Genomic DNA, 25,915 nt, shown 5'->3' with positions numbered 1-25,915 from the left:
AACAGAGCGTTCTGTATCATAATAATGATGTCATTATAGAACAAAGTATTATAAATTCATAGTGGAAAATAACATTTAACTTGGAGAATTTGGTATGTGGTCCCTTAAGTGTAGTGTCTAGCCTATTTCCAAACATCCCATATCAAAATGATTTATTCAACAAGAGCAATACACAAAAATCTGATTTATGAAAATATGGGGCACACTCAAAAGCTCTCTGTTAAAATGTCTCCTTTGCTTAGTATACTTAACCATAGAAAGTGGGTTCTCAGGCTAAGGTCCCAGTCTTAGAGCACCCCCAACTCCAGCAAACCACCCCTCAGAGAGGAGCTGTGGAATTAAAGAGGGCTGGTCTGTACCAGTGGCAGCAGGGTCGTGGGTGCCTCTTCACTCCATCCCTCACCATCACAATGTTACGGCATGACATTAGGCACCCCCCCCCCTTAAAAAAAAAAAAATCTCCTTCCCAATTATAGATTTATTTTCCACCCCCTAAATTCAATTTGATTAGCTACTCCGTGCTCCTGATCGAACAGAAATACCCTCAAACACTATTAAAACAAAAAGAGAAATACAGTGTCAAACAAGAAATAATTCCAAAAAGTTTTATGAATATTTTAGGAAGTTGGTTTCATGGTTTTTTTTCCTTTATACATAAGGAAAAAGGGAATCTGCAGCCACATAATAAAACCTAAACTGATACTCTTCCTGAAATCATACATATATATGTAGGAAGTATTTATAATGAAACAAAACAGTAAAAGACATATAACCATGTTCAAGAAAATGACATTCTCTGCAAGATGCATAAATATAGTCTATTTATAACCCACCTCCTCTTGTAACAAAACCAGAGTTCCCAAACCACACAGATAACTTTGTGTTTTTAAAAACATCAGATTAGGTACCAATCTGAATAAAAGCAAAAATTTTGCAAGGAGACAGAAATGTTTATATCAGTACTTATGTGAATACAGCCATCATCTTTTCATTTGTAAGTGCCCCTAAAATGCTGTTGCAAATAAAATGCTCTCACATGTACTAAGTGGCTCTTGAAATTAAATTTATTATAAATTTCTTTTGTCTTTATGCAAAATGAGTAACTGTCCTATTTTACATTTCACATACAGAGAGATTTTCTTATGACAACTTGCTTAATGTAAAGTATAGTTGTATTGAGAGCAGGAACAGAGAGTACCATGTAAATACTGTAGAAAATTATTAACAATTTCCTTCCTTGCTCTCCATAGAGCTCATACACAAAACCAAGATAATACCAGAATAAGGCATTTGCACAGAAGACCATGAAAGAACTTTGGCCTTTTTATTGTGCTGTTTTATACTCTTCTTAAGGCTGTATATAAACTGAGTGCAACAAGCCAACCAAAATGGTAAAACTGCCAAGGGAGGGGAGTTTCTTTAGGTAAATCGATTTGTGAATTTAAATGTTAGTTTCACAAGATTGGTTGTCAAAAACTTGTGCTTTCGTGTAGATTATAAACACACTACTACTTAATAGAACTTAAGAGTTTTTGAAAAGGATATCCATGCTATAAATTAATTCCTTCTTTTCACTGTCATTCCTTCCTTCATTTCACCAATTCCAATGTCACAGAAAACATATTTTAAAAGGTTATAATATGATGAATTTGATATTTATTACTCTGTATCAACATCTCGTTTTCATTTAGCTCTAGCTCACACCCATCTTTACTTACACACACATGCACTTTATAACATTAATGTTTTGAATAAATCATGTGCTTAAAATCATGAAATTACTACAAGAAACAAAATAAAGCCTGGAAAGAATTTTTTTTCTTAGTCTTTCTCAAAAAAAGTCCTTTCTCTTTTTAAACAATTTACATGATGTTTTATGGTCCTTTTAGAAGAGAATTATAGTAAATGGCACTCCAAGTGGGTTGTGTTAACCCACAAACCACTCCTCATAAAAACTGCTATAATTATCCAGGACAGGGACAATAAAATATCATACATAAGCCAGTGCTAAATCATGGTGTGACCACAGTAACAACACATTATTTTCATGAAAATTAAGCATGATAAAACTGACAAAGAGATACAAAGAGAAAAATCCTGACAGATTTGTCTCAATCTACTTGGCAACTTAGGCAAGTTTTTACAGACTTTCCCTCCATTTCCTACGTGGCATGAAATACAGGTGCTAATCTAGAATTCAGGTTATACATCTATTTTCAACAAGGGATTAAGAAAATAAGTAACTTCAGATGTAGCTCAAAAAATACTTTAAAAAAGTCAACCTATCTATCTAAAATTATTAACATTTTTTTGTTTCTAATCAAATGCTAAGCTTTATGGAAAGGTTCTAACGTTTTCAGGAGATGCAGTTCCCATTTCAGACCACTAGGGACCATAAATGCCTTCCATTCTCAAATCAGTAACAGTTAATAGGACTAACATGAAGCAAAAATGAGCAATGTGTTCCCTTCTCCCCAAAAGAATCAAATTCATTATTTGTAAAACAGCTGAGAAGATGGGAACACTATGCAGAGAAAAAGGGATGATCGAATGAGATTTTAAAAAGACTGAAAGCCGTTCAAATGGTGTAACTGTTTACCATCTACTCTGAAAAACTTGCCACTTTCCCATTCTCCATGGTAGGATTATTTAACACTAAAATGTAAAAACAATCCTCAAACCATGCTTTCTGACTTGGGGGTGGGAGAGACTGCAATACCACACTGATACAGAAAATAAAGCCTGCCTAATACAACTCACTGTAGCTGATCGCAGCAGCTTATTGCTAAGTCAGGCATAATACTGAAATTAGGACCTGTGAGCCAAGCCAAAATTTCTATAAAAGAATGTCACTTACAGAGAGTTATCTTGTGATGCAGTAATAATGGTAAAATGAAACAGCATTTTCTGCTTAAAACTCTTATTATTAATTCTGGTTACGGAAAACTATTTAAAATATTTACGACATTCCTTAAAGCAAAACATCAGAAGAGACTGGAATGAAAAAATAGCCTGAAACAAGCTAACTGATACTAACCTTAACAGACATATTTTACTGCTTTTCAGATTCTTATATTAAAATGGATGGTTCACTCATTTTAATATATTGTGCTAAACTTATATCGTGCTCTTGCACATACTTCAAAGCTCCCAATCCTTCCAGCAGAGTGTTGTCAATTAGCATTTCAAGTTTCCAGGAGAATGTGGCAGTGATTCAGTTAAATCTACTAAAACATAGTACACAGAAATTTGCTTTCCTTCCTTTCACACACACACAAAAATAGAAAATAATAATAATTCTAAAACAGTGAGCTAAAGAACAAAAGTCAAAGACTTGAAGTATGTCCTCATCAGATCATCTCATATAAAAATGGACTTCAAATATTTTTGCCTCTAAATCAGACTTTTAAGAAATAGGACATGTAAAAAACTATACTATTAGATATAAAGAACAACTAGTCACTTTTAAATAGCATGGTATTAAAAACGATTCATTATTCTTGAGGTCAAATAAAGTTTTGAATGATAAAATACATTGTCATATTTGTTCAGACAGCCTAACGAGCCTTTGCGTTTATTTGAAATGCCTTCCATATACTTAGGCCCCAAATCAGAGCTTCCCCAACAGAATCTGTGGAGAATAAAACACTGATTGAAAAAAGAACTGCACAAACAATATATAGTTCCAAGATAAATAATTCTATCCAAAACAACAAAACTGTTCTTCCAGGTTAATCAAAAGACTCCTGCCTAGTGAAACATATCTTTCAGAAAACATAAGATGCCCACATGTCAAAGATTTACAATTAAAATGATCGTTAGGATTAAAAAAAAAAAAATTCACTGGCCCAAACACAACAAGGAACAGTTTTTCTAGTCTTGCAAATAGATTTGAAGAAACTTTGAAGAAGCAAAATATCTTTACCTCTTCCTACAGAATTTGACCTAACTCCTCCTTCATTTACCAAAGTCTCTCCACCCACCCAACCCCCCCCTCCACCCCAACCCATCACCCTTACTGGACTCTATGACATTTGCCTAATAAGGTAAAACCCTTATAACCAAAAAGAAATTTACTGAATTTCTTTAGCTCCACAGCCTGGTGTCCTTTAGGTACCCACACTGACATTTCTTTGGCCCCCCAGCATGGGAGTGCAGGCCGATTTGCATGGCTGGCTATACAGATGTATTATGAAGGCTTTACAATTGACCACACAAACACAATACTGCAGTGTAGGTCAACTTTGGTACTCAAATGCCAATATGAGGCTTATATGGAAGTAAACTACAGACATAAATCTGCAAGGGTAGAATTCCACCCAATGATCCCAAAATTATTTCAAGGAATCAATCTCCAAGAATGCATCATGAAATCAGAAGAGCCTAGTTAAGCTTTAAGAGGGAGGAAAATGAAGAAAGAAAATGAAAGACTTTAGACAAGGCAGCAAAGGTTTCACCAATCATTATATCATTGAGAGGGCTCAAACTACAAATGAAGTTAGAATACAGAAGATTGCAGAGAGGGTATTTAAAATTATTAACTGATCAAAAATTTGTAGTTGTCATTAAAAAAAATACAACTTAGCAATTCAGTTCAGAAAGAATATCCCCAGGAACACACACATCTGTTTAATATTACAAGCCAACTGTCAACATCCTAAGTGAAGTTTTAATTTAATATTTTTTCTTTCTTGATGTTTTACCTTTAATCAATGCCTCATGAGAGTATCAGCTTTCTATAAGAAACTGTTAAATATAAAGAAATGTTATTGTAGCATGTTTATAAAATCATAGTTCGAGAACTTTTTATTTTTCCAAAGCCTGACCACAACTTAATTATCTGCAGGACATTCCAGGCTCACAATTGCAAGCTCCAGTTCCCAAGCAATTTTAAACAATATCTACTGTACAGGACAGAGGGTACACAAAAGACCGCAACATGGTTACATTTCCAAAAGTCAGCACTAGGTCCTTTAGACATGGTTTTTATTTTCATTAAACAATATTTGTTTCCTCACTAATCATTAAATGGTTTTCATCACTATTGCCTGTTTTCCTTTCACATGTCAGTTGTTAGCATCAGTGTTGGTGCTCATAATAAATAAAAAAGTGACCCACCCAGTTATTTTTAAATGAACACACATGATGTCTGATTCAACAAGTGTTAAGGGATTCAGCAACATCTTACACCCGGAATACTGTTCTATTTTAATCCAGACTCAAAAAAAAAAAACCCTTAATGGAGTAATAGACTCTGTACAATACTCCTTTAAGTCAGATTTCAGCTTCGTGCCTGCTTATGTTATTGTGGGCACACAGATTTAATCAGCAGTTCAAGACATTTACTCAGGAAAATGGAAGAGGAAGAAGAAAAGACAGCAAGTTCATATTGCTGACCAGAATGGAGAGGAATTGAAAATACTGCCAGTTCCTACAGATGGATGAGAAAAGTAGCCTGTTGGAAAGTAACATGCCAGAAACTGACCTAAATGTGGAGGAGCAACTAACAGAGCATTCCAGAACTTCAGAAATGATTCTTGGGGAAGAAATGTGTTTAAAAAGGAAAAAAAGAAAAGGAAAGCTGTACACACTCTGGTGTTAGGAGCAAGTTTAAAATATGTGAAATGTGGAAGAAACAAAAGTGCATAAACATTAGTGGTAAAATTCTTGAAACTAACAGTAAGTAGGAAAAAATGATCCAAAAAAATATGGAAAACTTTCAATAAGACAGATACTTGCATTGGTGCATTGGACTTCCAAGAGTTTACAGAAGAGCAAATTATTTAAGTTCGAATAAACTCGTTTTGGGGTTTAGATTAACTGGCCAGTAGATATGCAAGATCAGAGAGATACACAGACAGATATACACACGTGGGCACTGCACAAGTACAGGGCATGCATGTGTGCTAACTGGCCCGTGTGTTTATTACACACTTTCAGGCACTTCTCTGTGCCCTGTTGCCAAGCACTTTCAAGGTGCTTTTCTCCGTGTTATGCAGATCAGATTAAGCAGTTTATCCACAAGCCACTATCAGTAGGTGACAGAGCCCCACGGCAGAGACCACGCTCTTAACCGCCATGCCACACAAACTGCATCCCATGTGATATCATCTTTTTCAGGTAGGAACAGGTCTGACTCATGCTATTTGGAGGGAGCCATAGGCCTAACTTCTCCACAGGCCTCCTTCTCTGGCTCCTCTTCCTCTGCCCACCTTTCAAATAATGTCTTTCCCCAAGAATTATTTTAGGTCTTCTTTTCACCTCATCTGAAATTCCGTCGGGCAACCTCGCTCTTTCCTCAAGGCTTCAACCCCCACCTCCACTCTGAAGTCTCCCCAGTCTACAGCTCTGACTTACAAACCTTTCCTGAGGTTCATTTCTAATTTACAACCTCCTGACAAATGTGTTTCCCAGTGTCCTGCAGGCACCTCAAATAACTATAAAACTGAACTCATCTTGACCACCCACCCACCTAGCCACAGGAGAAAACCTCAAAGTCACCCGTAACCACTGATTCTCATCTCCTACATCCAACAAGTCCCAAATGCCATCAAATATGTCCTGACTCTGTGCTCTGGCCCTATAACCCCCAGGCTGCTCCAGGCCTTCATTCTGTCTTGACTCAATCTGATTACTGCAACAGTTTAACTGGTCTTACTCAATCAACAGGTCAACCAATAGCCAGCAGAAGGAAGGATCTTTTTAAAAATACATGTCTGTGTCAGTCCCCTGCTCAAAACTTTTTATGGTTCACCATGACCTTCAGGATAATGTCAGTCCTTTCCCATTATAGGGCAATTCCATTTTACCCTTCCAAGGCTCAGTTCAAAATTCCCCTCTCTGGGTAAGCCCTCTCTCTGCCACCCTCCCCGAGTTCACTTCTACTTCTGTGTCCATATGGACTTTGCTAACAGCACTTACTGGAACATACGTTATCTGCCTACAAGGCTGTCTTCTCACTAGACTTAGTTTCTAAAGTTAAGGACTTGACTCATGTTTCACTCATGTTTGTACCCTCAATACCTAGTCGCATGCTCAATAAATGTTTACTGAGTGAGGAAATGAGTGAAGAATTCCTTCCCCAAGATATACACAGTTCAAAGCAATATTAATAACCTGTCAACAGCAGCGAGAAGGGGCACAACTGTATGATTTATATCTCTTATAGGCCACCAACATCTGTTGTTCCCTTCTTCTGGGAAAGAGAAATACACAGCAAAAGGAAAAGGGAAACACACACATACATACACACACACACACACACACGCACAATGGGGAGGGGGTGAGAGTGAACCACAAGTAAAATCTGATAGGTAATGAAGTAAAATCATTTTTAAAAAGAGAAGTCAACAGGTTACTCCAAAACACAGATGGGAAAATGAGATTCACCATGTGGGAAGGAATCTTTCCATTCCAGACAGCATTAATAGGACCCCATAGGGATATCCTGCTGTACATTTACGAAAAGAATAAAGTTTTATAAAGAGCAAGAAAAATAAATAAGCAAATGCTCCTTTCTGAAAAGGTCCTTATGAGAAAAAGAAAAGACACTGGGATAATATAATCTGGAGAAAGCAAGTCCTAGAGGCAATTTAACTAGTTGAAGGGTTATTTATAAGGAGGTGACTAAACAGCTGTTCTCCAATTTCACAGGGAAAAGAAATAGAGGAAATTGATTTAAATTTCAGTATGAAGCTGAAGGCAGACAAAATGAAAAAGTGCTTGAGGGAGAATGGTTAATGATGAAAAAAACTAAATGGAAACCTGGATTTTTATGGCTTTTAGAATTTGGAAAATCACCTATGTTGATTCTTTTAGTTTGGGGTTAAACTACTAAACAAATACTTAAGGAGTGCTTCTATTCACTTATTCAGAATTCCATGTGCTGAATCCCTTCTGTGGGCCCAGCCTTGAGCTAGACACGGGAAAACACAAAGATGATTTGGTGCCTGTCCTGCCCAGAAGCTGGCCTGCAGGCACAAGAGACACCAGGAAATAAAGGCACATCAGAAGGGAGGCGACCCTTTCCTCTTCCATCCTCCACCAGAAGTAAGCAATATAGTTTGGGAGACAACACAAGAGCACTTGGAAAGTTAAGCAACAATGTAATCCCTAAATAAAAAAACAATAATGCAAAAGATGCCACAGGCCACGTGTAGTTTCCCGCTTAATGGGTAATATAAGGCAGCAAATGGTTTGAATTCAGAGGAAGGAGACTGTTGCCTTGACAGAAACATAGAATTTTAGTATGTAACAGAGAGTGAGCAGTTTGGGAAAGGGAACTAGCAGGAACCGAACAAGGAGGCAAGAAGGCCGAGTGCCTGTTCTGAGGCCTGGGAATAGAGCAGCTTGGTTAAAGCTGGTGGGATAATCGGGAAAAGTGTGGGAATTAAGACTGGAGGGAGGGGGGATAGCTTTATTAACAGTTTCAAATGCAGGCCAAATAACCTGAAAATTCATCTTGTGGGGAATGAACAGTACCGAACTTCTGAGCAAAGAAGTAACATGATGAAAGCGACATTTTTCTGCACAGTGGCTTGGCTCAGAGAGAGGGGGACAAAGTGCTGTGTCAGTTCAGACTCAAGATGGTAAGCTCTGAATCCATATGGTTGCTAGTGCAACAGATGAGAAAGAGAGGAAATACAAGGCGTTTATTCACTTCATTCATTTCACAAATACCTGTTCAACAATGCACTCTATTCTGTGCTGGGAGTGGGGCGTGGACCCAAGTCCTCTAGGGCCTGATGACTAACTTGACAGAGGAGGTGGTACAAGGGAGAACGACTGCAACAGCTACAAAAATGGTGGTCGGTGTGGGTGAGCCTCTGGCAGGCTCTGATTCCTAGAATTTTATTTACACAGGCTGGAACAACAACAAAAATGTCAAAATACAAGCAGAAAAAACAATTCTCCCCAAATATCACCTTATGTGGGTCATGGGAAATACTGATTTTATGACCAGTTGAGTCAATGGAAAAGTATTGAAACCAATAGACCTATACTGATTGGACTGTACCACATCATGAATAAAAAAGACTCCTAAAAAGAGAGAAATAAGGTCTTTTTTAACACTGAAATGTTTCCAGATTTCATCCTTTGACATAACTGACATAACTGAAATATACTCACAGATTTCCCACTTATCTACAGACAGTTATTTAGAAGCTTTCAGAAAATTCATCACCTGTCCTTGATATCTCTTTTTTTTCTTCCTTCCTTTAACTTAATTTTTACTTAACTTCCTCTTGTCACTGCTTGCTTACAAATCACTGCCTCTGTGTCTGGAGTCAATTAGGGCTATAAAGCACCTCACCACGCCTTCATCTGGGGACCCATTTATATATATTTTCTTATTTCAAGAGGGAGAGTTAAAAGTCTGTAACTCTAAAAGTTTCCAATCAACCATCAACTTCTATTCTTTGGAAAAGTATGCTTCTCTTCACAGTGAAGACAAAGACATTTTCTTTCCACCTGCAGAAAGATAAATTGTGCTTTGGGAATTCACTCACAAAAAAAATGGGTTGTGTGTGTGTAATAAATGCTTAATAGCAATAACATTAGAAAATCTTTCTACCATTTAAAATTAAATGTAATTTCCTTATTACCTTAATGGGATCCCTTGCAGTTGAAGTACTTAACTAGTCCCTTACACATCAAGTATTCATTATATAATTCCTCTTTAATATTAGGTATATAAACTGGCCATTGACAGTATAAAAACACACATTTCCACTGAAACAGAAACAGTAGAAGGACAAGGCAGCTTGATTCAGAATCTGATAATGGGTTACAGATTCCATTCCAGTCCAGATTTACAGTCAAAATGCCACAAAAGCCATTTACCACCTCTAACCTTTCAGGTCATATTTGGAAGAAACATATGAACTGCCACATCACTGGAGAAAATCTGTTAAGAGCCTAAAATACTTGATTTTCCCCTGCTGCAATGGTGAGCTAGAAAAGGCAGAGGAGTAAAAACATATCTTACATAAAATACACTGTAAGTAAAATAGCTGAGATGACTTGCCTAAAGTTCTGGCCATGGGAGGATTTCCCTTTGTCACTGTCTTTCAGGGCCACCCCTGAGTGGTGCAGTAATGCAGCCCCATCCATTCCTGGCAAAATCCATCCTCACCCAGGGGCTGCTTGACACACACAGAAGGAAGATTTTAGGCCCGGTGGACAAACACTGAATCCAAGTCACTGAAGTGTGGATGCCAAGTCTCTACTCTGCCAGCAGACCAACCCCTCTCTCTCTCCCAGCCCTCCAGTCTCCTGCAGGAGTCTCCCAGCAGCTAAACGCAACCAGAGAAGCCAGCAGGCAAGAACACGCACCCATGCCATCCATAAAGACCAGCCTCCCAGGGCAGGCACAGGGTGGAAAGGGTAGTGAGGGTGGACCCAAAGGGCCAAGGAGTCATGCAGGCACACTTCATTATCTACTTCTCACTCCTCCCTCGTGTTCCACAGAAGCCTTCTCAGTGTATGTGACAATCCTGTCCTTGGAGCCCTTGCCGTGGGCCGCTATCCTGCCTCCCCTCTCTCCATCGCCACATGTGGAAAACCTATGGGTCCTTAAAGACTCCCCTAAATATCATCCTTCCCACAAAGTCTTCCCCTCAGCCCCACCCAGAAGTAATTCTTTATCCTCTTTTGAATTCCCAAAGTTCCTCTTTTAAAGATTTTTATAGTTACTTATATAGAGTGCTTCCCAGTATTTAACTCCACCTGACATATGTATTTTTATGGAGTTACTTATTTACTAAGTTCTCCACTAGGATATAAGTTCACAAAAGTGGGGATTTTGTCTCTCTTATGATTTCTCTATTCCCAGGGCCTGAAATAGTGCATAATCTGTAGCAGGTGCTCAGTAAATATTTGCTGAATGAATGAATGGCATCTTCTAGATGGTAAGCATGTTGATGGACAGATCAAAGTCCCATTCAGCTTTCCATCCCTCATAGCAATCTAGGTGTCTTCCTTACTCATAGCAGACACTTAAAAAATATAAGCTGATAATAATAGCAGCTGCCACTTACTGAGTATCTACAAAGTACCGGATGCAAAGCTAAACGTTTACAATATCTCCTTCCATCCTCAAAACAACTCACTCAAAACAAGAGTGTAGCAGAACAGTGACTCCTTTAGAGGCTGGAGGCTCAGGGGCTGGACACCGTCACTCCCCAACTGCCAGGAGAACAGGCTGCTGATGGCTCACAGCTTAGTCCACCGCTGGGCACTGCCCTCCTCAGTCTCCTGCCACTGCCCTAGGGGAGCCTGCCCCCAATGCCTGGTTAGTGCCGTGGTTAAAACTGCCTGGTCCTCATCCCAGTTGGACAATTCGGAAAAGGTATCTCAGCTCCAGAGCTCTCCATGGATTGGCTGTTGAATGAACAAATAAATTAACAAACTGGTGTCCAAAAGACAGATAAGGGGAATTACACTTTTCCAAATTTCTATCATCTATAAATTAGGTCTCCTTCCTTCCGATGATTTTACTTACTAAAAACCACAAAACTTTTTCCTTTTTCCCTCAAAGCACATCTCAACACTATCTCTTAAGCTAGAAATTTAGTCACCAGGTAACTGTCGATAACCAGAAAGTCTGGCCTGGAGGCAGCTGTATTCCCCCACAAGCTGGTCAAGCACTTACAAATACAGGTGATTTATGTACCAACATGCGCACCGAAAGATAGTTGATGACATGAAAGTCACCAGAAACCTGCCCTGTCAATGCCAAATGGAGTGGAGCTCCAAAGCCTGGGGGTGGCATTCACCGTGCACACACCTGGGCCTTCCCAAGAGCCTGGCAAATGAGCCAGCGACCTGAGGAACACAGCACAAGTGTCACTTTTACTCATCTTCCAATGCAGGTGGCATCATCTTGGGCAGGTCACTTACCCTTCTGAACCTCAGTTTCTTCATCTGTAAAGGAATAATAGCAAGGACATGCAAATAAATTATGGAGCTTTCAGTACTGTGCCAGGTAGAGACAGGTGCTCGACAAGTGGTAGCTATTATTATGGTTTACTGTTTTCAGAATGACAACCAGAAAGCTAAGACCTCAAGGTAACATTTGTGGATGATTTTCCTGCACGTTAAGAAAGTCTGAATTGAAAATCCAGCCGAGTTACAGGAAAATTGCTCCCTTTACAAAAGGTTTTACCACAAACTTCCCTTAAATAGGGTGCCTCTGTTGCACGTTTAATATATAATTAGATACTGCTTAATTTAATAATTAAAAATTATTTAATATTTTTTCTAATCAAAAGCTATTAATTCTCCATTTCCTACCACAGCAAATACAAACTCATCTGCCTGAAGATGCACTTGTTCTGTTTTATTTTTCATTTCAAAAATAATATATGCTTTGTGGGATTAAGAAAGCCTTCCTGGACCAAAAGGGGAAGAGAAATGAAACAAAAATAAAATTTCAGTTGGCTGAGATCTCAAGTAGAGTCGAGACGTCACTCTGGAGGTTATTCTTACGTATTATATAGATATCCCTTTTCAGTTTTTAGTGTATTGGAATAGCTAGAAGGAAATACCTGAAACTGTTGAAATGCAACCCAGTAGCCTTGATTCTTGAAGACGATTGTACAACTATATAGCTTACACTGTGTGACTGTGTGATTATGAAAACTTTGTGGCTCCCACTCCCTTTATAGTGTATGGACAGATGAATAGTAAAATGAGGACAAGTAAATGAATAATAGGGAGGGATGGGGAAGATGGGATTTTTGGGGTGCTCTTTTCCACTTTAACTTTTATTACATGACTGTGGTATGTGAATATATCTCTATAAAATTAAATTTAAAAAATAATAATATATGCTCATTAAAGAAATTTTGGATGATAGAGAGAAGCAGAAAAATAAATAAATCACCAGAGTCTCATCACCCGGAAATAACTATTGTTAACGTTTGGGTATATTCCCTTCTAGTCATTATTTCCGTGCTCAGAGTTCTGGTTTTGTGTACATAGTTTTAACAGTATCTGGTTTTGATAGTTATTGTTTTTTTGAACCGAATATAATGGCATTGGCAATTCTCACATTACTGCATCCTCTTCAGCATGCTAAGTTTACCTAATAATTTCTCTCTACATGGGGGTAATGCTATGATATCGCGAGGTACAACACTTGTGACAGCTGCCATCCTTGTCATTACAATCATCACCATTATTTTAAGCCTGCTGCTGCTGACTTTTAAACTCAGGAAAGCCCCTCACTTCTAGAAGGCAAATTGACATTCATTCCCATTTTCTTCAGTTTTGCTTCTTACAATTATATCTTTAACTCACTTAGAAATATATTTTAATGTGTATATAGTAAGAGAAAGGAGCTACGAAAACTTTTTTCAAAGTGCTAATAATCAATTATCCCAAACCATAGCTGAATGAACCTTCCACTCCTTACTAGTTTCCAAAGTCTCCTTTACCATGGATAAAATTTACATTCACACACTATTCCAAACACAAACACACACACACACACACACAAGCACGCGCGCGCAAACACCCTGGCCTAATAGGTTTCACTGATCAATCTATCTATGTATATATATATTTTTTGGCTTCAAAATGTTTTGATATCTGATAAGGCTAGTCTCCCCATCCCAATACACACACCCTCCATCCACTCTTCTTGAAAATTAATTAGCTATTCTTATACAACTTTTTTCCTAGATGAATTTCAGAAACACTTCCAAGTTCCCTTCAAAAAATTTTATTAGAATTTTGATTAAAGTTGCATTAAATCTATAAATAAAGAATAACTGATTTCTTTACAACACTTTTTCTTCTCATTTAGGTACACAATATATGTATCTATTTGTTCAAGTTTTCTATATCTCTACAAAATTTAGTGTTCTTTTTTCAAATGGGCCATTTACATTTCTTTTTTAACCTTTTTTTTATTGTGAAAATATAACCTATATACAGAAAAGTTCCAAAATTTCAGTTATTTTCTAATTGTGAATATAACATATATACAGAAAGATGACATCTTTCAAAGTATGATTTAACAAGTAATTAGAGAGCAAACTACTCTATGAGAGCAAACTGTTATGGGTTACAGTTCTACCATATCAGTGATTTCTTTCTAGCTATGCTAATACCCTAGAAACTAAAAAAAAATTTATATATTCAGTGTTCATAATCCTTTGTTAAATCCTATCTTGTCTGTTGCTACCCCTCCCTCTCATTTGATCACTTTCTCAATCTTCAGGAACATCTGGGCAGTGACCACTCTAACCTGTTCATATTGAAAAGGAGTGCATCTGGTTGATGTTCTTGAAGAGGCTGTTGCCTCTGGGTTTTGGGACTTATCTGGCATAGGAACACTCTGGAGGATTTAAGTTTCTGAAAAATAAATTTAATGAGTGAAACTTTTATAGAGTCTTACATAAGAACCTAGGTATTCTTTTGTATTTTGGAGACTACTGCTGATTAGGGCTTGGCTTACTGTGGCCATCTGGAATATCTAGCTGGGGTTTGCATAAGAGTAACCTCCAGGATAGCCTCTTGACTCTATTTGAAATCGCTTAGCTACGGAAACCTATTTTTTTTACCTTTCTTTTCCTCCCTTTTGGTCAAGAAGGCATTCTCAATCCCTCCATGCCAGGGCCAGGCTCACTCCTGGGAGTCGTGTCCCACTTCGCCAGGGAGACTCACTCCCCTGGAAGTCATGTCCCATGAAGCGGGGAGGTTAATGAATTTATTTACCAGGTTGGGCTCAGAGAGAGAAAGGCCACATCTGAGCAACAAAAGAGGTTCTCTGGAGGTGACTCTTAGGCATAATTATAGGTAGGCTTAGCCTCCCCTTTACAGCCATAAGTTTCACAAAAGCAAGCATCAAGGTGGAGGACTTGACTGATTAGGTAGGAGGTTCCTCATTTCACGTAGCATATATTCTGTCCAAGATAAATAATCAGTGTTTCACATTATTCTCATTTAGTTGTCTAGTCATCATCACTCTCAATTTTAAACAATTATTATAACCCCAAAAATTCCAATGTTCTTATGGGCCCTTAATTATTTATCCCTAGTATTAGTGTGGTTCTGGTAAGGTATTCCTATTAAATATAGTCTGTAATATGCAACAGGTAGTTTTTCCCATATACCACTCTGTTGTTAACTCTTTGTACCAATGTCATACCTTAGAAGTTGATCATGCAAACATTTATATTTGTAGTGCTAATCTGTGGGATACATGCCTTTAAACAACCCTTTCCGATCATGTTCGCCTTCAATGCAACACTGATACGTATAGTCCCTACATTTCTTTTTAAGAGTAACAGAAATCATATCTGTTGCTACTATAAATATTTTTATTATGTTCTGAGTGGTCAAAAATGGGATACAAGACAGTCATTGATTTTTGTACATTAATATTGTACAAAGGTTCTCAAGGCCTTCTGAAGTCGAGCAGTAAAGCACCTATCCAAATTTATTTCATGCTACTGATCAAGAAGCAACCACTGGCCTAGTCAGCCAGTTTCATTACCATCACTGAAATAGACCATGCTTTTGTGGGCTACCCATCACACTGATGATCGGTTCTAATACATCTGATACTGCCAAAAAATTTAGGGGTAATTTTCCTTTTATCAGTTAGGACATCCAGTTTTTTATATTTGAGAAAAGATTAACAGAAAACTGAATTCATAATTCTTTTGCCTTTTTATTTTAAAAGGCTATGATAAATTTGGAATAAATTTGGTAAAAATGTACTGTTTATTTAAAATAGTGAGAAACTGGAAACTGTCTAAATGTCTTTCAATAGGGGATCAGACATACAAATTAAGGATATTTTTAAGGGCTATACAGCCAAATAAATTGGCGGCACAGAATAGTATATATTGACATAGAAAAATGTCCACAATATATCGTTACATAAAAAGAGAAATAAAAGGAGGGAAAAATGAGAGATTACATAACAGTATTGTTAAAAAAAAAAAAAATCCCATTTTTGTTTTATAGAAGAAAGTCTGGAAAGACATACACCAAAATTGTTAGCAATGGCTATTTCTGGCCAGTAGTAGTATATGTAGATTTTATTTTCTTCTTTATTCTTTTTTTCCTGCTTAATGAGCATCTAATACTTTTATAATCAGATTTAAAAACCATTATTTGACTTCAAACACGTGTTCTGCTAATAAGACTACATCATAAGAGTACATAATCACTATCAAATCAAATACATTTGTGGGAACATACCGATTGCCAACTTTGCAAAAATACACATTTTTTTTTTCTTTTAGATGAAAAATTCTGAGTACGTAGGAACTCACTTGCAGGAAAAAAACAACAAAAGGCAATGGGTAGTTCTCTTCCAAAAAGCATTAAAAATATTTCCTAAGACTTTCCAGAAAGCAGGGTACTGAATCAAGGACCATCACCTAGTCAAAGCCCCTCAAGTAAATAAGAAAAATGAGACACAGATGAGTTCTCCAAGATGACACCATTAATTACTGGCAAAGTCCAAAAGTACTTAAAAATCAAAACTTAACCTCTTTAATTCCTTTCTTAATTTCTCATAGTCAAGATATGTTGCAGTCTGTCAGTTCTAATTAGAATATAGATTTTGTTACTGGAGAAAATGCCCAAGAAAAGGCAAATGTCCATTTTACCAGAGTTTTCTTATCATTTGACTAGAAGAGAACAGAAACGTGTACAATATTGTGAAATGGAAAGACTCGCTCTCTTGGTTAAACAGAGGTTATGAGCTCCATGATATGACTGTCTTTTAACAAATAGGCATATACTAGACTGTGACAAGTAGGACCTGGCAAATGCTAATATTTATAGACTTTGAAAACCTGAAAGTCAAGAAGAAAAAAAGTACTACTGGGTTTAAAATCACAGCTGGACTGCAAGATTTTGTGTCTGAGTTATATGGGTTCATTTGACACATCATATTTTCATTCCTCTGGTTTAATCACCTTCTTTTTTGGGGGGGAACAAGAGGTCTCCTTTAAGTCAAGTTTAAACTTAATGTGTTTCAAATATAAAGTTTTCCAGGCTATAAGCCCTAAATAACCTATGTTAAGTCTTCACTGATACTTTGCCCACCAGAGGGAGCCCATTTGGTTTTCTGTATAAGAAACCTCAACCATCTAGTTTGCTGAATTCTAGAATATTATTCATACTATGATCAATATTGTAAAATAATTTAATATATTTCTACTACCCTCAAAAAGAGAAAAATTAAATGAGATCAGGTATGTAAAATCCCTAACAGAGTTCCTAACCTATAGAGAGGCTCAAACTCTATTGATTTCCCCAAATTTGTATCCTCCTGAGTGGTCAAAGGAAATGAAACTGGTATTCTGACTCACACATGAGCCTGCAAGACAGAACCAGACCCTAGATGGGGGGAATTCACTAAACAAGTCATCTACACAGGACCTACTGAGACTCCATTCCCACCTATACTCAGGTGAGGTGGACTTGCCTTAAACTTGTTGCCACCAGAAGGCCTAGCCTGATGTTGGCTGGATTACTGAGGCAGGTCTCCAGTCTCCATGCAAGGGGGCTGGGCAGATGAATTAGGTCTCCAAGATCTAAATTTGGCAAAGTTTAGAGGATCCCACTTTGGTCTTGGGTTCCAGCTATGCTCTCCAAACCAGGTTTATCAGGAGGCACTGCCATTGGGGAGTTATCCAGCCTTGCTGTGTTATCCAACATTTGCTGTCTTAATAAAACACCAATTTCCACTGGGCTCCTTGGGTCTATTCTCTACTGTTTAGAATTGAGAAGGAAGAAGGCAAGAGTAAGTGGCATCCTTCTCTAACTTTCAAAGAAATGTTGTGATATCTACTACCATTTAACTTCCCAACCAGAAGCTGGGAATTATTCTACCTCTTCCTCTTCCTAACCCAATTCATTAATTACTAAGTTGTACCGAGTCTACCTCCTAAAGATCTACTTCATCTATCCTCTCCTGACCTTCTCTACTATCAGTTGCTCTTCACCTATCACCTAGATTACTACAACAGCCTCCTTATTAGTTCTTCTATGTCAGTCTTGTTACACCCTAAACCCATCTTCAATACTGCTATTGATTACTTTAAAACCCAAATGTGAGCCTTTCATGCCTCAGCCTGCAGAGCCCAGTGCATAAAGTCCAAACGCCTCAGCATTGCTGACAACGTCGTAATCCAAGGTTGGCAAACTTTTTCTGTAAGGGGCCAGAAAGTAAATATTTTAGGCTTTGCGGGCTTTTCGCACTCTACAATTCTGCCATTGTAGCACAAAATCAGCAATACCTTATATATAAACAAATGAGCATGGCTGCATTCCAATAAAATTTTATTTACAAAAACAGGCAGTGGGCTGGATTTGGAGAGCAGGCCAAAGTTTGCCAACTCCTGCTCTAATTCACCCCAGCACAATCTTGTCTCCTGCCACCCCAAACCGCACCCAGGTGTCCTCTAGAAAAGGGCTGTAGCCACACCAGTCTCGCCTCTGCTCCACCAAGCACCCCGCTGTTGTGCAGCAGAGCCTTTGCTCACACTCCTTCCTCTACTAGGAATGTGATTTATCCTCCTTCCTTTGTCTGGTAGGATGGCTCTCGTCCTTCAAGGCCAGTTTGGTCATCAGTTTCTTTTTGAGGTTTCCACTGAACCCCCACCAAAGAGAATTAGTTTTCCTTTTTGTATTTTCATAAGCCTGGGACATACCTCTCATCAGTTTTGTGTCCTCAGAATGTCTGACACACATCAAGTGCGCAGGAGAGGATAGATGAAGTAGATCTTTAGGAGGCAGACTCAGTACAACCTAGTAATTAATAAATTGGGTTAGGAAGAGGAAGAGGAAGAGGTAGAATAATTCCCAGCTTCTGGCTGGAAAGGTGAATGGAAGAATAAATCAATTATTGAATAATTATAATGTCAAAAGCTGCAGTCCTCATAAGTCCTGGGAAAAAATCAGAAGTGCAACCTACACAAAGTGATCATTATTAAAAAATATCTAGCTCTGATCTTGCTTACAGCATACACTCAGTTACTGAGATCCATAAAAACACAGCATCATGAAAGCTAATGGAGGCCTTGGAGAGAATTCATGCAGTGGTTTCTAAACTCTGCATCTCCAAGTGTTATGGCTGGTTCCAAAGGAGGGCCTCAAAGAGAAAGGGGAAGGGTAGCAGAAGGGCAGGTTGGCTGATGAACCTCTTTTCCCAGTTTCCTCATTCCAACTTTAACCAAAGTTGCTGCTTATTTCATCTGCAAAAAAAGCTGTACAGAATTTTAAGAAAAAGAAAAGAAAAAAATCCATGATTCAACACACTCGTGTTCTGCTCACACCCTCCTAAACCTCCACTGTCTCCTAATCTCTTCCTGTACTCTTTGGCCCCATTTCCCGTCTTTCCTGCTTCTCACTGTCACCGTGTAGCTCCTTGTACCTGTCGCCTGATACTGCCCCTCTGAACCATGCTCCTCTGACTAAAAGCCCCATTTACTGTGACTACACTCAATTCTTGGACTAAGCCTATTTCCAACTACTCTAGGTGGTCCCGCTCGACCTCTGGGTCCCAACATTGGCACAAAAGGGTCAACAATGCCTCTCAGAAGGAAATCAAGAGGATCTGAAGAATCAATGTTAAGAGCGTCCTGACTGTCACTCACACCTGAATCACTACACCATTCATGTGTCATCTCTCCACTAGAGTGTAAACACTTGGAGGCAGGGACTCAATCTTGGTAATAAAATAAAAGCTACTATATATTGGATGCTTACTCCTGATATTGGACTAAGTGTACCTGTCTATTGCACACTATCAGGAATTGTGTTAAGATCACACATTTTTAGAACTGGAAGGAGCCTTGGACAGAGGTTACCTAGCCCCCAAACTGTAAGCTAAGCAAGACAGTAGATTAGCATTCACTCATGAATCCAGGAAAGGTTTATTGAGAACCTAAGTCCCTGGCACTGTCCCAGAAGCTATCAATTCAATGGCAGACAACACAAAGTCTTTGTTTTCCTGAGGTATATACTGAATAAACAAAAAACAAAGGAGTACATGATATACTAGGTAATGAAAAGAATAAAGCAGGATAGGGGACAGTCACAGGAAAAGGGCAGTCAAGGAAGGCCTCACTGAGGTAATATTTGAGCAAAAACATGAAGGAACTGAGAGGTCAAGCCACATGGAATCGGGAGAGAAGTGTCCCAGGCAGAGGGAACAACAGATGCAAAGGCCCTGATGTCAGAGTGTGCCTGGCATGCTTGAGGAAAGCAAAAAGGCCAGGGCAGCCAGAATCGAGTGAGCAAGACAAGGGTGACAGGAGGTAGCAGGACCAGATCATTGGCCTTTCGGCCACTGTAAGAACTTTAGATTTCAGACCAGATCTCAAGATAAGCAATTCCTAAGAAAACAAAAACAAAAAACTAATTGACTCCCAGCTTTCAGAAAAGCAATGCATAATAAGCAAAGAAAAACAAAATCTCATCTGTAAGGAGCCTAATCTAAAAATAGAATTCCCAACATCTCAGGCATGCCATTACTATTACCTTATAAATAATCAAAATGTCTTAGTTATACAAGAAATCTCTGCAGCTATCTAGTCTAAGCTCTTAGTTTTCTGACATGCAAACTGAGGCCAGAAACATTATGGGGCCTGCCCACTTAATGGCAGACCTGGGATTAGAACCTAGGTCTTCTGCTTTCCTGCTCTGGACACACAGTCTGGCCTCTGTGAAGCATCTCCAGTCCTGTTCTCATCCCCAAAGCCCCTCATTACAAATGCCTACAATATTAGTTTTTCATTCCCCATAGAGTTGAAGGCAACCAGGCAGGTAAAGTGAAGGTGTGTAGGTGCTGTGCTAGGTACTGGAAGAGACATTTTTGTTGGTTCTGCCTGTCCAACATCCCTTCCTCCCTACTCCTAGACACAGCACCCCCTTTAACATGGTTCTTATTAGGGTGGACATAGGACCTGACCAATAAGAGTACCATATCCCTCTGGCCACAATGACTCTGTAAGGAGGACATAGCTTTCAAGAAGAATCTGAGTCCTTTCCCAGGGCTTTATTGACGGAAATTAGGAGAAGAAAGATCCACACTCTCAATTTCTCAGGTATAAGCCAAGGCATTCCCATTTTGCTCAGGTTAGTTTACACAGGGTTTCTATTCCTTGCAATCAAAAAGAATTCAGAATAATGCAGGCACTCTGCAGACCTTTTCTCATTTCCTCCACACAGCAACCTTATAAGATTGCTCTTACTCCCTCCATTTTATTAATGAGGAGACTACAGTTAAATAACTTGCCCAAGTTCATACAGCAAGGAAGAAGCAAAACTGGTATTCAAATTCAGGTCTTTCTACTCCAAATCCCATTCAGTATTCAGTTACAAATTCAGTTTTTAACTCAAGAAGAAACTCACTGCCAAAGAATTTTTTACTTAAAAAAAACACTGTGGAAATTTAAGGTAGGAGGATGTTGATGGGTGGGTATAAAACTGGGGTCAAAAGACTTGGCTTCCACCTCTGGCACTGCCCTAAGTAGCTGCTATGACTTTGGGCAAGTCGTCTCACTGACTTTTAGTCTATGGCTTTAGTTTTCTCAGCTGTAAATCAAAGAACCTGGACAAGATGTGCTCAAAATGATTTCAGGCGTTTTTTTTAAAATCCAGCAGTAGGCAAACACTTTCTATTTTTACTACATTGCAGGGATGTCAAATGGATTTCAACCTGAACATCAACCCCCAAAATGGCTGCCTGGGGCCCAATGTTGCAAACAATACTGAGCTACACGGATCCACTGGGGTATCAGCCCTATTGTCCATGGCATGGAAAGGAAAGGAGAGGAAAAGATGCATGCCTGCCACACACCTGCCATCCCTGACAAAGAGTTTCAACTTGACGCAGGAATGCTGCTGTCTTTTATAGCTGCAGATAGCACTTTTGTTCTACCAGCAATACTATTGCACTGATTCTTTCATGCACTTACCTGGTTCCTCTTTATAACCATGGAATTAAAGTATAAAAAGCCAAAGAAATGGTTGAATGCAAATAGCTTAGAGTACTGAAATGGCCCATGGTAGGGGGGCAGGGTGGTCATGAGATGGTAAAGGAGATCGGTAATAATCTTTCTCCTAAGATCCTTATAATTAGCTTGTGAGTTAAGTCAGGTATTACCATGCCCATTTTATAGAAATGGACAATGAGACTCAGGTTAGGAGGACTTGCCCAAGTTCACCCACTTCTAAGCATTCTAAGCAGCAGAACCCAAGTCCCAGTCCTACTCACACCATCCTCTTTAGCCCCACAGTCCAAATAAGACAAGCTCCCACTGACTCATATTTTTCATAATTTGGAATCACTCAGGTAACATAAGTCCTCCAAAAACTGAAATGTCATTTACTGCCTAATTTGTAATTTAATGAGTAGACATGCACTGAGTATATAAAAATTAGGCAAAATTGAACATAAAGATTAAATATTTGAAAGAATGATGCATAAGATAGCAGCCTATGGGATAAAAATCTATTTTCAACACAATTTTATGAAGCTTAATACAACCTCTACATCAATGCAGTGAGATGGAAATCTGACATTAGGCATACATTTTGTTCAAAACAAGGAACAGAAGACCTGGAATTAAACCAGGCACAATGTGTCCTAAAAATGATAACAAATGCTTCAGTGCCGGCATTTAACCAAAGGCATTTCTGTAATTTGCTACATTTCCTCTGGTCTGACAATCAGTTATAACCTGAGGAGAAAATGTGCTCCTAGTACTGTCCAGACTTTTATGTATAAGGAATCTACCCAAAATAATATAACAAACAGGCATCTGACACATCTGATTACAGTAAAAAACACAGGAGATCCATCACTAAGTATATAGTTGTTGACATTTTCCACAAGGGAGAGAGAGGAAGAGAGAGAGGGAGAAAGGCAGAGAGGGAGAAAAGGAGGCAGGGTGGGGGGGGGAGGGGAGAGAGAGAGAGAGAGAACAGTTCCAAGAACATGAGGTAATACATAAACAACCACGACGTAAGAAAAAAAAAAATTCCTCCAAAGAATGCATGTTTTCCCAATGTCAAGAGAGGCGGTGGCCCTGAACAACACAGCTCATGTGCCTACTTAACGGAGTCTCCAAGCTTTGACACCTACCTGCGTCACTGAACATCAGTGGAATGCAGTTCTAACCTTACTCTAACAAATGCACAAAGTTCTCAAACATCACTAACAAGTAGTCACCTCTCTGTTTAAATACCTGCAGTAATAGGACCTGTCACTACTCCTGATGCCCATGAACTCAAAGGCTGAACTTCAATTTTTGCCACTCAGGAGGAGGCCTGAGGCCTGGGTGACCACAGGGCTCTCCATCAGACTCTCAGACCTACCTACGTTTCTTGCTCCTACTCCTACTACTTTGAAATCCCCTATCACGGAGCAGGACCCCAAATCAGCATGATGTTAATCAACCAGTGATTTCAGAGGTAGAAAGGGCCCTCCAAAAACCAAAACTGTGGTCTTCAAACCACAATGCCACAACAGGTACCTTGGGAACAGTCAGGGCTAGTTTGTGGGAGAGGTGAGGGAGAATATCCTGGTTTCCCTTCCTCTCACTTCAACCTGAGAAGCTCCCATTTGATCTGTCATATCTGGAAGGTAATGTGGTTTTTAAAGTCTTCTGCTGTTTAAGAAAAAAAAAAAAAAAGAAAAAAAAAGCAGGGGACCATTTATAGGTAAATACACAGAGGTGGTAAAACTTGCTGAATAGCCTCATTTGGCTAATGGTTGCAGGGTTGAGACGTCAACCTAGTCCCATAGCTTCTTCTCTAGTATTCTTTCTACCACATAATATCAGACTGCCTACAGGGCAAGTTAAAATTCAGTAAAGTCATACACAAGGTCCTCCAAGATCTGCCCCTGCCTGCCACTCCAGTCCAAATTTTCTGGGGTTCCACATTGCAGCCACAATCAAATGCTTATCAAACCAACTAATGTTAGTCTGGCACCCACCTCTATGCCTCTGCCATATTGTTCTCTTAGCCTAAGAGGCCCTTCCCTACTCTGTCTGCCCTGGAACCAGCCAACTCCTCTTTCAGAAAGTGTAGGTAAAAGGAGGACCTCTGAAAACAAATGATTTCAGGCATCATTTATAAAGCCTTTCCCTGCCCTCAGGTAGAACTGACTACTTTGCTTTGTGCCTTACACAGACTTCTATCACAACACCTACAAAGCCTTATGGCACTTATTTTGCTTGTATGTCTGTCTCCTCCAGCACTCCTTTTACACTGTGCCACTCTAACACAGTGCTTTGGACTGAATGTATTCATCTGGTCCAACTCCTCTTCTGATGCCTGGCTATCCTCTGCAAACTGCCATTCATTAATTCACACATGCATATATTCATTCAAAAATACCCAGGTGTCTACAAAATGCCAAGCATTGGACCGTGTGCCAAGCAGAGATGGATTTACCGTGAAGCTAATGAACCTTAGGCTTCAGGGACCCTCACTTGCACTTTTCAAAGTTCTGAAGCTACTTTTTTTTTTTTTTTGGTAATTTCTTACTTTTATTTCTTAAAGAGGGCAGACAAAATTGTATAAATAAAAACTAGATTCAACCTTGGTGCCAAGGATACAAAAGTGAACAAGGCAAACATTATCCCTCTCCATATAGTGTTTTCTGTTTAGTCAGGAAAACAGACAACCATTTGTTCATTCATTCATTCAACAAACATTTACTAAGCAATGCTATGGGCCATTCTGAGATGAAGCCAACACCGTTCCTGCCCTAAAGGAGAAGGCCCCTGCTCTTAGAAATGAACGAAAGGCCGCTGTGTTCGGGGAACAGAAAGTAGCTTAGAGGACTGGAACATGGAGTGTTTGTGAAAGATTATTCAAAACCATGTTGAACTTTACCATGTGCCCTGAAATACTGCGGAAGGCAAGGGGGAGGGGAGGGCTCATCTGAATGAAACGTGGTCTTTGATCTCAATGCGAGGGAGGAGGAACCAGACAAGTGAAAAAAAGAGACAAATACAGTGTAGTCAAGGCTACACGGAGAAGCAAAGGACTGTGGGGAAGTTTCCCTGCGTTCAACTCCGCGGTGACGGCGAACTCATTACCTCACAAAGCAATCAGTGGACTTTGCGGGTACAGGTTGTGAGTGCCTTCTTCCCCCCACCCCCAAGAGAAATCTGCTTCCTGGAGTTCCCCTACACTCGTCTCCAGTCCCCAAAATAATGCTGCTCCTTCCCGAAGACAGCTGTCGGCACTCAGAAGCCAACTCTCCTGTACCTCCCCATCCACACTGAGACCACTTTTTCCAATCGCTTCCTTCGCCCCATGCTAAAGACACAGGGTCTGGTTTAGGACCTGGGGGCCAAGTAGCGGGTCCGCCTCCCTTGTCCGCCCCGCCGTTTCCATAGCAACCAGCTCACCACTTCGCGGGCCCGGCTGGCGAAGTCGCCCTTGACTCGGGGGCTCCGGCGGAACAGCTCGTCGCGGCTGCCATCAGCCCCGCCGCCCACTGCCACTCCCAGCGCCTTGTTCCGCGTCTTCACGGTCTTGACGCTGGCCCGAAACAGCAGCGTGATGTCCACCGCCATGGCGACCCGCACCCGCGGCCCCCTCTTGGCCCGCTCACGTCAGCAGCCCGCGACGGCGACGCGAGCTCGGCAGCTGGAGGACAGGTCCCGCCGAGCACGCCTCCGCCCGGCAACCGCGGCGCGGGGAGAAAGGTTCCGGCCTCGGGCCGTCGCGCGGGGCGGCTTCTCTTTCTCTGCCAGGCAAACCCCGGCCGGCTTGGCCACGCGGCGAGGGCCCGGAGCCCCGAGTGCTGTGTGCCCCAGGAAGCCGGGAGGCTCGCTCCCTTCTCGCAGCTTCCGCACTGACCGAGCCGCGCCGTGCGGGTCGAGAGGCACCTAGAGGGGAGCCGGCCTTGACCTTTGAC

The 25,915-nt window shown here is 39.9% G+C and overlaps 1 protein-coding gene across 1 annotated transcript in view; it reads right to left on the bottom strand.

The window, feature by feature from the left end:
* Nucleotides 1-25,630, bottom strand: part of STX18 (syntaxin 18) — a 141,906-nt gene extending 116,276 nt beyond the window's left edge. The window contains exon 1 of the mRNA XM_037829383.1: nt 25,404-25,630. Within this exon, the coding sequence (XP_037685311.1) occupies nt 25,404-25,571 (168 nt within the window). The 5' untranslated portion in view covers nt 25,572-25,630. The remainder of the gene's footprint in view (nt 1-25,403) is intronic.
* Between the last annotated feature and the right edge of the window lie 285 nt (nt 25,631-25,915).

This window comes from Choloepus didactylus, chromosome 3, assembly GCF_015220235.1.
Source record: "Choloepus didactylus isolate mChoDid1 chromosome 3, mChoDid1.pri, whole genome shotgun sequence".
NCBI classification, from domain to species: Eukaryota; Metazoa; Chordata; class Mammalia; order Pilosa; family Megalonychidae; genus Choloepus; species Choloepus didactylus.
The sequence above is the reverse complement of the archived record's forward strand: the minus strand, read 5'-3'. Positions and strand labels throughout refer to the sequence as shown.